Source organism: Chaetodon trifascialis, chromosome 1 (genome assembly GCF_039877785.1).
Source record: "Chaetodon trifascialis isolate fChaTrf1 chromosome 1, fChaTrf1.hap1, whole genome shotgun sequence".
Lineage (NCBI taxonomy): Eukaryota > Metazoa > Chordata > Actinopteri > Chaetodontiformes > Chaetodontidae > Chaetodon > Chaetodon trifascialis.
The window spans coordinates 11,961,245-11,976,307 of NC_092056.1; the positions used below are offsets into that span (position 1 = coordinate 11,961,245).

A 15,063-nucleotide genomic window follows, 5' to 3' on the forward strand; every position below is an offset into this window, starting at 1 on the left:
ATTCTCCTGCATGGCATGTCAATAGACTGTCACAGGCACTGGAAGGTACACACATGCACAAACTAGGGCTGCAGATGATTATGGTGGTTGTTTAGATATGTAAAATGACCTCTCCTATACATGGCCAATTTCAGCTGACATTTCAAATATGATACAAGAATTATAATCACTTTGTATTGTTAAATTTTACAACAAAATGCTTGCATCACAGAGTAATAAAAAACAAGATTCTTTCATATAATTTGGAAAGGAATGATTATGAATGATGGTCTTGTCTGGATTTATCACAAACACACAGGCTTCTGTGATAGTGGTCATTCCTCTTTGTGGAGAGGTTGGGCATGGAAAAAATAATTTTGCACTCCTACATTTGAGGTGTAATTAGAATGAAGATAACTCATGAAAGAAATAGGATGCAGCGGTAAATGACACTTGACCACTGAAAGCATGGTCCAGTCACTGTAACTAAAATTATATGGTGGGAGGTTCAAGCAAAGATGGCTAATCCAGTTAGGGCCTCAAGTCTACAATAAAAAGACTTCATGCTTGAGTTGTAGCTCATCTTAATTAACTTCAGTCTTGACCTGGATTTGTAAATTATGGAAGATGAACAGTACATTGGTAAGGCAATGTGACATCTCTACTGAAGCAAAGTTGTGGTTTTTACACCATCCCTAAAACCTATTATGATGGTGTACAATGGTGGCTGGTGTTGAATCAAAGCACAAGTTGGGTCAGCTTCTGGGGCTTCCACAGGTTTGGTAGTGTATGTTAGAAGCCTTTCGTCTAAGTCTCTGATGTGTTTGCCTTTGAATGCCCTTGAAAATGCATTTAGACTTGTCATGTATTTTTAGCTGTAAGCGTTATCCATAAACTACTGCCAGGAAAACCTTGCTGTAACATCAGATGTGTTAGATGCTCATTAACTGAGATGATGCAATGTTTTACTGCAAGTTTGATTTTTCCATTCCAAATATCTTTGTGGCAATGCAGATTACTGTTCATTTTATCCTCTGATGGGTATATATTTGTGACAGGGGCGCTGGCATTATTTGTCAAAGGTTGTGTCTTAGTCACGGTCATTCTAAATCTTCTAGGAAATATGTTTAAAACATACACACTTAAACAGAACGGTTGTGTATGACTATCTCAGTTCGGTTGCATGCTCCTAATTGATTTTGACTGCAGCAGTGGTGATGTCTTTCAATGGGAGTAAAATCTTGCTTCAGAGATGTATAAACTTAACTTCCATTTTGTGACTCATAAACATCTCTGGTATGAGGACACTCTGACCTGTATACCATTTGCCTCACTATTTATGTTCCTGTGTGTAAGCCGTAGCATATCTGTTAACCAACACCAAGATATCGGTTGACTGACTGCCAGGGAGTGTGCTGCTGATTTGTATCCAATTGTGCAATAGGCAACGGGGTTTGTGCGCAACATGCCCATCCCTCCATTCAGCTGCTGTGTTTTTCAGCTGTCAGCATGGAAAATGTGAGGTGTGTTTCTGTGTGTACAATGAGAGTCATGAGTTAGGAGTGGCATGGGGTTGGAGCAAACAACTACTTTTCATCTCTGCACCTGCACCGTCAACTCTTCTCAGCTGTGTGTGTGTGTGTGTGTGTGTGTGTGTGTGTGTGTGTGTGTGTGTGTGTGTGTGTGTGTGTGTGTGTGCGTGTGCGTGTGTGTGTTAATGCCTTTGTGTTTCCTCATTGTTGCATCTTGTTTCATTGTATGTAATCAGGAGTACATGTTGTAGCAAAATTGCTTGCAATGCTAAAAATTTATATGGTAGCAATTGGTCGATGGTTTTACAGGTTTGCAGTCATGGTATCGTACACATTTGTGCAGCTGAAGTCTGCAAGTAAATGAGCAGTTTTTTTCTCAGATCATAACAGTTTTTATTGCTTCACATTTTCATGACGACGTCAGAGTAGATCTTATATGGTTGCACGTCACAACTTAAATTTAGCATGTAGGTATGGTACATACACTTTACAGTAACATTGTTTTTAAATATCAAGTTGCATGCACTATTATTTATTCTGTGGTTGCATTTACACCTATTAATATAGTTTTACAAGGACTGAGATGGCATCAAGTAACTGCTAGTTAACGACCAGCAGCAGAGTTTGCTGGACACATGACATGTTGTACCAAAATTGAAATGGAGAAATAAATTTAGTTATTAATCAAATGGCCAGCGCTCATTTTGCTTGACAGTTTCACTTGTGGGATTTATCTTTAATGTTGTAATTCCCACATCAATGAAGATGGTACTATAACATCGCAATGTAAGTGTGCGATGTATGTGTCTATAAGTGTGCATACAGTATGCTGCAATATGCTGAAGTGTTGGCCTCTATCTGACCGCAGAGGGAGTGGCTCAAAGGATAGAGAGGATGCTAGAGAACGGAGACAGAAAGGAATGGGGGACATAGTAAGAAAGGTGTGTGTGTGTGTGTGTGTGTGTGTGTGTGTGTGTGTGTGTGTGTGTGTGTGTGTGTGTGTGTGTGTGTGTGTGTGTGTGTGTGTGTGTGTGTGTGTGTGTGTGTGTGTGTGTGTGTGTGTGTGTGTGTGTGTGTGTGTGTGTGTGTGTGTGTGTGCAAGTGAGAAAGACGGGATGGATAGTAGTACTGGCAGGTCCTGTCCTTCATTTGGAAGAGATTGCTTCTCTGGCTCACCTCTTACCACTTCCTTCTGCAGTCATCATCTCCATGGCCAAGTCTAACTTGACTGACGCAGAGCTCCAGACAAACTTTTTTCACCATCGTCCCTAAAACATTTTTTAACCCTCTCAAAGAGAATGAAAACCATCCCAAAATCAAGCTGTTGTTTCTTTACTTTGTTATTAACATCTATAGCTGTAAGTTTTATTTTATGTAAAGCTGAACTGGAGAAAATGTGTCTGATTACATTCATCTGTGACAGGAGAAAAATGTTTACTGTCATCTTAACTCCAAACTCAAAGTAGTTTTACTTTCAAACTGTACACAGCTGAAGTACTTCAGTATTTGTATTTAGTGTGAACTTGTGGTGTTGTCAACATTAAAACTGCAGTCACTCAAACATTTCATGTTCCTCTGAGCAGAAACTCTTAGTCCTACAATGTCCGCTCTGTTAGCTGTTAGCTCTATTGGCTCTGATAACCAAACACACTTTGGTATTCTGCTGCCCACAGGCTGCTAACAGCTAACTACCTTTCCTGCCGATTTCAGCATATTATCAGGGGAAAAAAATAAGGCTTATTTCTCAAATATGCTCAGAAGCACAACCATCACTCTTCCAAAGCATGGTACCCACACTCTCTGCTCGTAGTTTAGGGTTTACAAACCACCCACTGCTGTTTTATTCTAACTACACTACACAGACTGCTTGACAGTGGTTTCAATTTAAATGCCCAATTGAAATGCCCGGAGCAACTAGATGACTTTCACAGTCAAGTCCTGAATAAGAACTCATGATCACTTTTATTAGTTTTCGTATACTGGATGTTATTTTTGTCAAAATTGGTTAAAACACTCACCTTCATGTACTCACTAACACATGAGTAATTAATTAACTGTTTAGTGGCAACAACACAACACTCACTGCTAGCAGATGTTGTATATCTTTGATTGGGTCACAATTACAAAGGAAATGAGGCCTATGGTTTTGAACAGGGTTTCCTCTCCCTGTGTATGTCTTTGTGTGACTGCTAGCTTGAAAACATCATTTTCCTGTATTTCGCATGTCAGCGAAATGCTCTGTTGCTATAACCGCCCATCATAGTAGTCCCAAAATAGTGCAGAGATTATTGTTCCAGAAGCCCAGCTGACCCAATTTCAGATGTGCGTGCATGTGTGTATGCGTGCATGTGTGTTGCTGCTGCTGCTGCTGCTGCTGCTGCTGCTGCTGCTGCTGCTGCTGCTGCTGCTGCTGCTGCTGCTGCAAGGTTTGTTTATTTCTGAGGGTAGTCGACCTTCCTGCCACTTTGTTTGGTGTGGTGAGAGGTGGGAGCTTAGGGGAGGTTGTGCAGAGCAGTAGCAAAGAGGGAGTAACAATGAGCTATAGGGGAGAGAAAAGGGGCTGTGGTTTGCTCTGTCTCTCATTTCTCTCTTTCTATACACCAGTCGAAGGGGAGCAGTACATCCTCTGTAGCTGTGCGCCTCTCTGGTTGGCTGCCTAGCTGTCTTGACTTGACTGACTTGACTGGGGGGATATAAATAGCAGTCTTTGAATAGGATAACTGCACAGGGAAGGGAAGGAGGGTTGGGGGAGGGGAGGGGAGGGGAGGGGAGATGGAAGTGGCGCCAGAGAAGATAGGAGTGCCAGTGTCTCAGAGTAAAGAAAAAAAAATGCTGCAGCCATGGTCTCATCTGTTCACTCACTCAGTCAGTCACAAGGATGATCATACTTGGACGCACTCAGAAGAAAAAGTGCATTATGGAGGAGAGAACTGAGGGATGGAATATATGATTAATTCATGGCCCCATGAAGCAGAAGGCCTCTCTTCATGAAGGAAGGCAGAGGATAGTAATGCACATACTGTTGCTGTGTACTTGCATACAGGTCAAAGTAGACTGAGAACACAGAAACACATTAAACTCTACACAACTCTCTGTTATATCCACAAGTTTATGTGAAGACTGATCACTTGTACCAGGTAGATTTGTTGTTGTTATTGTATGACAGCTACAGCCCATCTTCTTAACTGACTATGGTAGGGATCCCATGAATTAGGACAGAGTAAAGCCCACAATTACGAGGGGTGGCTAGCTATGGCGGTAAGCAGCTGTTTGGGTTTTTGTTGAGACGTGCCAGTCATGTACCTGAAGACATTCCTCAGTTGTTCTTGGCTCTCTCAGTACCCCACAACATTGTGGCTAGACAGTGTCTTACGTGGTCTGCCCTGTTGTCATTCCCAAATTCCAGTATGTGATTGCTTTAGTTGTAATATGGTTGATATGAATAGTTACTGTGCCTCTGTTGTGAGGGATTGTAGCTTCTCTTACTTTAAAATTAGAGATTACCGAACATGTTTGAAGGTATTTGGGCAAACCTAGCTTGCTCTTCAGGTTCAGCCTGGAGGACGGATAAGCTTTCTGCCTGCCACAGCTGCAACCCAGCCTGCAGTCCTCCCTCTCAACTGCTTTTCCGCCAGAGCAGGGGTGTAATGGTTGAAAATAGAGTGCTTGATGTACCGCTAATGGCTGCATTGTCTGGCAGTGTGTAAATGTGTTTTCAAAGAAACGTAGTGGCCAGTTGCTTACTTCCCCCATCGTCTCTTTTTCTTTTCCTTTGTTCCAGACGGTTGATGACGATGCAATGGCAGCGTGAATGAAGCTTGGCGTGGCGAGAGCTGAACGATGCCCAAAGGTGGGGGTTCTAAAACCCCCCAGCTGGACCACTTCCCACTCAACACCGACATGGTGGAAAAGCAGGGTGGGAAGAAGGTAAGACTGAAAAACTTATGAACACACACAGTGCCCAGTAACCAAATGCTTGTACACAGTTTTTTAATCCCATCTGAAATTGCTGCTTGTCCTTGAAACCTTACACTAAACTACATCTGATCAACAATCATAAAACCTCAGAAGGATTTACAAACAGTAAAGGAACATGAGCTAGAATAAGTAAGACATTGGCTTTTAATAGCAGCCAGACTGTCCTTCAACCAGAAGGCCTGGGAACATGCCCTGCAACAGAAAGTATCTGCCCCCAGCCCATCATAAATGACCCATGTGATTTAATTAATAGTGATTACAAATACCAGGGTATCAAGTACAAGAACTTACTTTGCAGAAGCTTTGTCATTGTATTCATGTGTGTGATGTACCAGTGACCAAATACCACCTGAACGCACATTCCTACTAAATTAAATGAAGCTTTACCAGGCCCATATTAATGCACAATTACACAACTGACTATTACATAACGGATTGTTGGATACTGACAGCCACAAAGAATGTTGTGTTTGTGTCCTTCAAATGTGGGCAAAGGAAGGCTGAACTTCTCAGCCACATTCAGAGGCACCTTTGGAATGGGGCAGTCCTCATGGCCTGTTGAGACATATTCAGTCTTGAAATGCAGGCTGTGAATGTAGCATCTGCTTAATTTGACACAGGTACAGTCATGTTGTTTGCACTAAAACAAAGTGTTGGGCGCAGCTTGATGATGTCATGGTGGGTGCCAACTGCTAAACTACTGGCAGCAGCACCAAGAGGCGAAGAGAGGAGAGGTACAGCTTATGCAGGCATGGATTTACAGCCCTCTGCAAAGGATTGCATCAGACTCTGGCATGGAGGAAGGGAGGGAGGGAATGAAGCGCACAGGGGTGGGTGGAAAACGGAGTGAGACGAAAAAAGCAGGCATTGCTAGGAGACCATCAAACAGGGTGTCTTATAAAGGCAGATCTGAAGAAAGTCCCTAGTTGTCAAAGCTTTCCTTGAATTTAATTCAGCAGTAAACAACACATTCCAACTCTGGAGATGTGCTTTGGTGATTTTACCATTTTCTACCAGTGTAGTTTAGCTCTGCATTTACTGTAAGCTCCCTTAAAGAAATCACTCCCTTGCATCTAAGTTTCCATGCTTAGATGTATCATAAGTTATGCACATGCCCAGATGTGTGCATCATGCTTTTGCATGAATTGTGTGTCCTCTTGTAAAAGCCTTTGTGTGGATGAGTGGAGACGCAGACACAGGGAGGAAGGGAGAGAGAGAGAGATCAGCTAACTGTAGCTGACACTGTTTGTCTCTACTGTACCATGACATCATAGTCTTATGACTGGGGCAGGGCAGGGGGAGGAGTTCAAAGAGTCGACACATAATGGAAAACCTGCCCTGAGGATAGAGAGAGATGAGTAGGGGACAGAAGGTAGGACAGAGAAATTAAGTGAAATACAGTGTGTACATTAGAAGTGACCTGCTGCTGCATTTCCAGTATGAAACCTTAAACCCTCTGCAGTTAAAGCACACCCATTAAAATCATCTTGACCTTACCCTAAAATACACACATTGTATTGTACAAGCACAGTCACTACCTGAAATATTCAGGTATTGACCACTGACAGTCACCATCTGTTTTTGAGATTAGACCCTTAAATGTATACCTCTTGGTGAATGGCATTACTCTTAAGTGAACTGACTGCGTGCTTCTTCAATTTGTACATGCTTGCCCATATTTATTTACACTCATTTAGAAACCCAGTTGACGTTTTTTCAGTGACAGTTTTTATTCATACAGCTGTACACTGCACAATTAGGATAAAAGTTTCATTAAGATTAGTAAAGAATTTGAAATATGTTTGGTGGTAATAGCTTTGAATTAAGCTGTGCTTCCCTCCCCCACCCTCCTTCCCTTTCCTCTGCAGACCATTTCCTCTAATGTTGAGCAGTGTCCTGCAATGTTTGGTATCTATGTATGTTTGTGTGTGTGTGTGTGTGTGTGTGTGTGTGTGTGTGTGTGTGTGTGTGTGTGTGTGTGTGTGTGTTTTAACTCTGCGGCTCTTCTTGCTTTGTTCAGTGTTGCTCTGTTCTGCCATTCACTGAAACTTCCTTCTGGCTGCCCCCCGCCCCCCACCCCCACCCACTCTCCTAACTCAACTACAATTTTATTTAGTAAAACTAATGAATAATTGCAAGTGAAAGCTTCTTAGTATTTGCTTTTCTTTTCTGTGCAATTGTAAATTGGATGCTCTGTGTTTTTTCATCATTGATCAGACAAAATAAGAAATTTGAGGAAATCATTTTGAGCTTTAGGAACTTATGATCAATCAATTGACAAGTTAATTAAACATTAATTAATATACAATTAATTAATTGGATGGAATTAATTCATATACAACTGAATAGTGGTAACCTTATGAGAATTCATGAAAAACACCTCGCACCATCATTTTTAGTCATGTGTTTTCAGGTGTAACTGTTAGAAAGCTGCTCGTCAGGATAAGCAGGTCACTATTACTATCAGATCCAAATACAAGGAAACAAGTTGGACACATAAGTATTTACATCTGTTGATAACAGATACACTTGGGCTTGTGATTGTTTCCAGCAGCTGTAGACCATAGAGCCGAGCAGGCGTCAGCTTAGCCTCCTCTCCCCGTGTCTGGCTCTTTGTGCTGTGGCTGGGGAGCCAGGAATCTAAGGAGGAAACTCCATGGAAAAGTTTCGCTCTGCGAAGCCCATAATAGCTAAAAGAGTCAGGGCAGAGAATAGCACCAACTACAGGAAGATGCTGCAGGATCCACAGTTAGCTCATACATTTATTGGCCTGTATCTCTTTTTAACTTTTCATACTTATTGTTCACATGAAAGAGTGGATATTTAGCTGCCACTGTCGTTTCTTTATTCTGATTAAAGCTGTATGTCTAAACTGTGTCACTTAGTGTTATGATTTGTTGCTTTCACAGGAAAAAGTGTTGTCAAACAAGACTCCCAAATTGGATCGCAGTGATGGGGTCAAAGAGATGAAAGAAAAGGCCCCTAAAAGGAAGCTGCCCTTCACTGCAGGAGCTAATGGAGACCAGAAAGATTCTGACTCAGGTAAGAGAATATTGGAATGTGTTTCCTCCTACATCCTGACACCTCCGCCTCCATGTGACTTTGGAGCACGAATCAAAGAGGAATAGGAGTTATTGCATCACATCCTCTCAGTCTTGCAGGAAGTACTCGGGTGTGCTCTGTGAAAGGGGCTTGAGCTTTGTTTAGTGGATGAGCTCCCAGTTGTAGCTTCAACTTAGCTGTGTGTCTATGGCAGAACCAAGGAATGGGTTCCACCAATCACAGTCCGAAAGGAAAGGAGAGGAGGACCACACAAAATCACGATCTAATTAAATGGGAATTTGTGTAACATACAGGCCTGACTAGGTCTTGCTTTGGTAAGGCTCCGGCTTTGTGTTTTCTTTAATTAGGGAGAGAAGGACTACTGGCCATGCTTGTTTGACTTTGGGCTTTAAGGGTTCAGGATTTAGTTTGTTGATAATGGTCCAACTCAGAGGCTTTGGTAACAGCCTTCATCATCAGCGCTGGCTGAGCCGCTACATTGGTTTATGTTCTGTGATTACAGGAGTGTAAGGCTAAAAGTGTACGTGTTGCAACAGATGGCTATTGTGGTTTGAGGTCAAGTTTAGTAATATTTGACATGTATTTTGTGGACACATGGGGCTGTCTGTAGTTTCTGTGTCGCTCAAGGTGATGATAAATCAGTGGAAAGTTTGATTGAAACTTGTTTTGTCATTACTGCATTAATTGGCACGCTTGAATCCCTGTTCTTTTTGTGTCTTTGCTTCCTTAACATTTGTGTTGCAAGATTATTTAGTGCACTGAATACTGTAGCTTGTTCTATATAATAATTTTATTGTGATTAGCTGATTTCATATTATTTGTTTGTTGGCTTTCTTGGCTGCTTCTTGTAGCATCTCCAAGAAAACAGTCAACCCCAACCCCCCTCAGCAAGTGGAGGTGTGAACTCTCATCCCAGAAACAATAGCTTGACAGTCTGTCTATTAGCATGCTAATTGCTTGACCTGTTATTGGGCTGGGCTATATGGTGTTTCAGCCCCTAACTCTCAACTTTACCTCCCTGCAACATGGGTATCTCTCTAGAAGTATCTCTATTTTCCTTTGTTTACAAACTGTACAATTCTGTAAGGTTGCAGGTCTTGTGTCATTCCACAATCCTCTCCATTTATACAGTCAAGTTGCTTGCTGTCAACTTTGTGCTCAAAGTTTATTGGTATCTGTTGCATCACAATGTCAAAATGGTATTGTCTCAGCGATGGCTAGCCTGATAGTTTCATCAGGGATGGAGAAGTTTTATTTGCTCTGTATCTATGCCTGTGCCATTGTTATTCAGGACTTGTGTGTCTGCATACCTTTATCAATTGTATATTGTTTTTTTTTTGTTTGTTTGTTTGTTTTGGGGGTTTTTTTCTCATCCATGTTTTATGGTCAAATTTTATAGCTTAGCCTTTCATGTTCTGACCCTGCTGGGTCAGTTTCTAGCCCCTCTGCAAAATTTTACACCTCTGGCACATCACAGCCCCCACCCACCCCACTACCAACTGCCGTCTGTACCTCGATGGAGATTAGCTATAACCGTTGGGTATGGTATCGTATACCAGAGTATTCTACAGCTTTGGCCTTGACACCAATTAAGTAAACACTTAGAGAAATGTTACTGTTTATTTTATCTGCTATTTTTTGTAACTACAAGCAACATAAATTGAAAGTTAACATAAAGGGAAAATAATTTCAAATGCTGAAATGTAATGTAAAGTTAGACCAAATAAGAGTAGTGTTTCATGAAATGATTGCTGTATAATAACAATCAGGGGAAAAATAACAAAATAACAATAACAAAAAGGGAAAAAATATCAAATCCAGTGACTGTCACACATTTCTATTATATTTGGTTTTCTTTAGTTCCCCTATGAAGTGCAACAACTACTGTGCTAAAATTTATTGTGAAATGGTCTTCTGACGAATACCAAATTTATCTGGGAGATTAACTCTCGCCTGAGCTATATATTCCATAATGGCAGATGACACCTTTGCAGTAATGCTGATTTTGTTTATATGCATTGCTGTCAACTCAGCCTCTAATTAGCATGCATGTGGAAGTTGTTTGCTGAGTGTTTACAAATATTACAAGAGCCTGTAAGTGAGCTAGAGGAGGGAAAGGAGTATATCGTCGCTGTAGCCTGTGGACAGCACACTGCAGATCATTCAGGTTGAAGTTAATCGAAGCCCTCCTTCGCAGAATCGCCAAGCCTCCCTTGACCTCCTCCTGACGAGCGCTAGACAGCAGCATTCCTCCCTCCTGAGGTCATCCTCCTTCCGCTGTTCTCTCCCGTCTTCCTCCTCACCACCGCAATCCATAGCAGACTTCAGGGATAGATGGTAGAACAATCTTATCAGATTAAGACTACGCCCACACTAACAAGGATAATTCTGAAAATTCTGTTTACATGTGACAACAACTAGTGCATTCAGGTTGGTTTTTGTGAGAAGCTCCATCCTTACCACAGCACCAAAACAATTCGAAGACAATTCAAACTTTTCCTCTGCTCCTGCTCTGCTTTAAGTTGACAAACAATGAAACAATGAAATACAGCCATCATCTTACAGGGAGTGAGACAAACTGTCCTCTGACTTCATTCAGCTGCCGCATGCTGTGTCTGATCACTTAAACTGTGTCTGACAGCAGCCAAACAAACAATTCTGTTTGTAAACAAGCAATTTGGTGGGGTTATTTTGGGCTCAGGCTAATCAGTGATTTATTTATTTTGTTTGTTTTTGTAATTTTTTGCAGATAATTTATCAGTTGATCAATTTATGGATAATGAAAATAATTATTAGTTGCAGCACCAGTATTTATGCATGTGTGTCAGACAGTGATTTACTTTTGGCTAAGTTCTACCTAAAATGAACAAGACAACAGTCGTATTATGTGATCAAATAACCTGGCATTCAAAACTAGAAATCACAGAAGCTGTCTTCTCAGCACCACACTGTCTGAGCAGACCTGTGTCACACTGTCCCCCCTGGACGCATGTCTGTAAAGAATTGTTTTTGGTGTGAAAACGCCTGCTCAGAATGTACAGTAAGCCAAACATATTCAACCAGCGTGCTCTAAGTCAGTTGTTCTTTTCTGTGTCTATGGATTTGCAGTTTACCATAATGTGCTCAGACTTTGTCCTTTTTTCAGCCCAAGATGTTATCTGTAATTTTAGCAAGGCCTTTGGCATTGGTTGTGCGTCATAGTTAGGATGGTCAGATATGTGAGCGTTGAAGAAGGTGTGAGCCGAGCCATGTAAAGTGGGTTCTGCAGCTCCCACACAACCTTTCCCTCCATGCTATTTGTGACACACACAGATTAGTATCTCTGTCTCCCAGACCAATGCTGGCTCTGTATAAAACCAATGAACAGAAGCCCTACACTCACTGCATAACATATAAAAGCAATATGCAACAAATGAGCCAGTTAGACAGAGAGGACAGACAGAGTATGACACATCCCACTAGGTCCATGCTATATATTTATGAGTCTCTCTTGCTCAATACAAAGCATTGACAAAACATCCTGTTGGCCACTTCCTGCCTCTTCTCCCTTCACTTCCTGTTTATGCAACTTTCATTAGTCCCTAAGCAGAACATTGTTTCACTCTAACGTACTATGGTCAAACATACCTGGTCGGGCTGGTTGGACTGGTTCTTCTTGTTCTACAGTCTGTCGGCTGAGTGAGCCTCTTTGTCTTGGCATTAACGACCACTTATTGTCTCACTGCCATATCAAAATATACCAGACATTTATGTTTGACATGGTCCCCTCCCCTGGCTCAGGTTGGCAGTCTATTCATGACTGGCTATCCCTATCTAGCTTGCGTTCTTTTTTTATTCTCCGTTTCCCTTATCTTGTTGGTCAAGTTTCAGGCATTAAGGAGAGTAAGGTTTCAACCCTGTCTGTAAGCTGAGTAATATCAGTTTACTGAGACACATCAAAAAGCCCCTGAAGTGTTCCCTAAATAGAAATACTGTACATAGTGTGGGAGCAGGCACCCTATGTTCATTTGTGTAATTCAATAATCCACGTGTGTACTTTTTATTCAAGTGATGCTGAATAATTGTAGTCATAGATTGGACACAGCCTTGTTTAATCAAGCTGTCTTAACTGACTTGAGCTGTATCTGTCCTTTAATTATCAGGTTGATTAGCCAAATACAAACCCCATGAAAGCAAAATCACATCCCTGCCTTTATTAGCAAGCTGTGTGCCATTTTCCCACAACATCCTGTCAAATTAAAGTCACACACATTTGTATAGGCAGTAGTTGCCAGGTTAAGAATTTGCCATTTTTGCCATTCTTACTAATTGTAACTCACAAATGATCGATTTGAAACAGTGATCACACTTGCTCCAAGTGCCAAATCTGTGTTTAGATTTGTGCTACCTGGAGTCTGATCCATATCCATTAGCTGGCCAGTTGCTGCCACTGATGATGAACCTTGTATTGGTGATTTTGGACTTGTATGTCATTTAGTAGCAGTCCTCTGCATGTGTGCATCAGGGTAATAACTGCCTTCCTGGTTCCCGATCTTGTAAACTAAGCCTGGAAAAGCTAGCGTAGCACTTTCTCTGTTTTGCTGCTTGAAAAACATGTTTGGACTGCGTCTGTGGTTCCTGCTGTTAAAGTCCTAGCAGAAGGAATGTGTCTAAGTGGCAAATGCTTTGGAGAACGTGAGAGTGTATCAAAGAGGGGTGGGGGCACATTAGCTGTAAGTGTTCACAGATGTTAGTGAAAGTTCATCAGCTCTATACTAGTGACTGGAAAAATCTTTTCCTGGAAAGCCTTCAGCCACCGGAAGCGAGTGCCGACATGCTTCCTTCTTGCCTTATTTACTGGTGTGTTTGTGGCCTTGAGCAATGCAGCCAGTCTTGGAATGAGAAAAGCCCCAAAGTAATCAGACTCAGACACATCTACTGCTCTGCTGGTGTCTCTGTACATGCACCTTTTTTTCAATTTGCTGTTTCTGTTTCTCTCTCTGTGGTAGGAGTCTGTATTGTTCCTAGCATTTTCTTTCCATAGGCTGTGGCAGTTGTTCCCCCTCACTGAAGAAGTGTTTCGGTCATGTGTAGCTTTACCCTCTGTAAGGGTCATCAGATGGTATGTTGCCACTGAAAATAATTGCTGGGTGTGTCTTTGTGGAGCAGCTGCTTTTGTCCAGTAGCACTGTGTCTCCAGTAAGCCTGGCAGGCAGGCAGGCATGTGGTGACCTTGGCAAGGCCACGTTGAATTGAAATGTAAACCAGCTATTTCGTAATAACTGTGGTGCTGCCAAGTCACACCCTCTGTCCTCTCTTCTCAACTCGGGCTGATTGGCTTGGAGACAGACAGGCAGACATAAACATACTGCTTGTTGGCCCCTCCCTTCCTTAGAAGCAGCTGGGTAATAACACAAAAGTCACCCCCTGCTACCACCAAACCTCTCACACACTGGGCTGCATGTGCAGTCCATAGTATGTGAGCAAGTTTATTTTGCTTTTTTTGCAGAGGTTTATTCACTGTGGATACTTTAGCATTTGATATTAGTCCTACTGTTGTTTTACATTCAAAGTGCTTTTGAAAATTGTTAGAAGAACTAAAAAATGTTACAGTTTTTATGGAAACACTATGCAATAATGTGGCCTAAAGATAATAACTAATCATAATTAACAAGTAGTCATAGCAAGAGAGGGATGGATAAAAAATTTACCAATGAATAATGAAGTGATATTGAATGTCTTTCCTTGGTGTAACACTGAAAAAACGCCTATTACTCTCCTCTTCCGCAAGGTTCAGTCAGTGTTCATCGGTGTATAGTTAAGTGCATGTGTACATGTGTGTCTCTGGAAAGCAATAAGATAAGAAGAACTTTGCTTCTCTCACTTTGGTTACAGAGAAACCAGGTCCAGAGCGGAAGCGCATTAAAAAGGAGCCCACCAACACCCGGAAGGCGGGCTTGCCGTTTGGAATGGGGATGCCAGGGATCCGGGCTGGGTACCCCCTCTCTGAGCGGCAGCAGGTGGCCTTGCTCATGCAAATGACAGCTGAGGAGTCGGTCAACAGTCCAGGTGCGTGCTTATCATGGAGACCACGTCTTCTGTGGACGGTGCTGGACAGGGAAAGAGGGATGGGAGGGAGCTTTATATGTAGACACTGTTTGTGTGTGTGTTGAAGAGCAATGAAGGTGGGCTTAAAGAGACAGACTGGGAGGGCAGTGAGGCATGGGGTCCATTGTTTTTGTTTATTTTCTGTAGGTTGAGCTAATTGCCTGATGATTTGTTTTGCCACATCTCAGTTATACTCTCCCTCTGGACAGGACGAGTTGCTGAATTTTAATCTAGTTATACAAGCTAATCCACATTTATTCTTACTGCAGCTGCAATGTAAACCTATGCTGTCAGTCTTAGAAGCAGTAGAAATCTCCCTCTGCAGAATTATTTATCTAAAATACAGTATGTGGCTGTTAAAGGAAATGAAACCAAGTCTCTGTTAGTCTGGAACCAATGGTGCAATCTCAGCATCTCAAATCAC

General features: G+C 41.9%; 1 protein-coding gene across 2 annotated transcripts in view; it reads left to right on the plus strand.

The window, feature by feature from the left end:
• Positions 1 to 15,063, plus strand: part of ankrd11 (ankyrin repeat domain 11) — a 100,203-nt gene that overhangs the window by 73,778 nt on the left and 11,362 nt on the right. For both annotated transcript variants that reach the window (XM_070963395.1, XM_070963403.1), the window contains exons 3-5: positions 5,293 to 5,438; positions 8,399 to 8,531; positions 14,427 to 14,600. In XM_070963395.1, coding sequence (XP_070819496.1) covers positions 5,352 to 5,438; positions 8,399 to 8,531; positions 14,427 to 14,600 — 394 coding nt within the window. In that variant the 5' untranslated portion in view covers positions 5,293 to 5,351. The remainder of the gene's footprint in view (positions 1 to 5,292; positions 5,439 to 8,398; positions 8,532 to 14,426; positions 14,601 to 15,063) is intronic.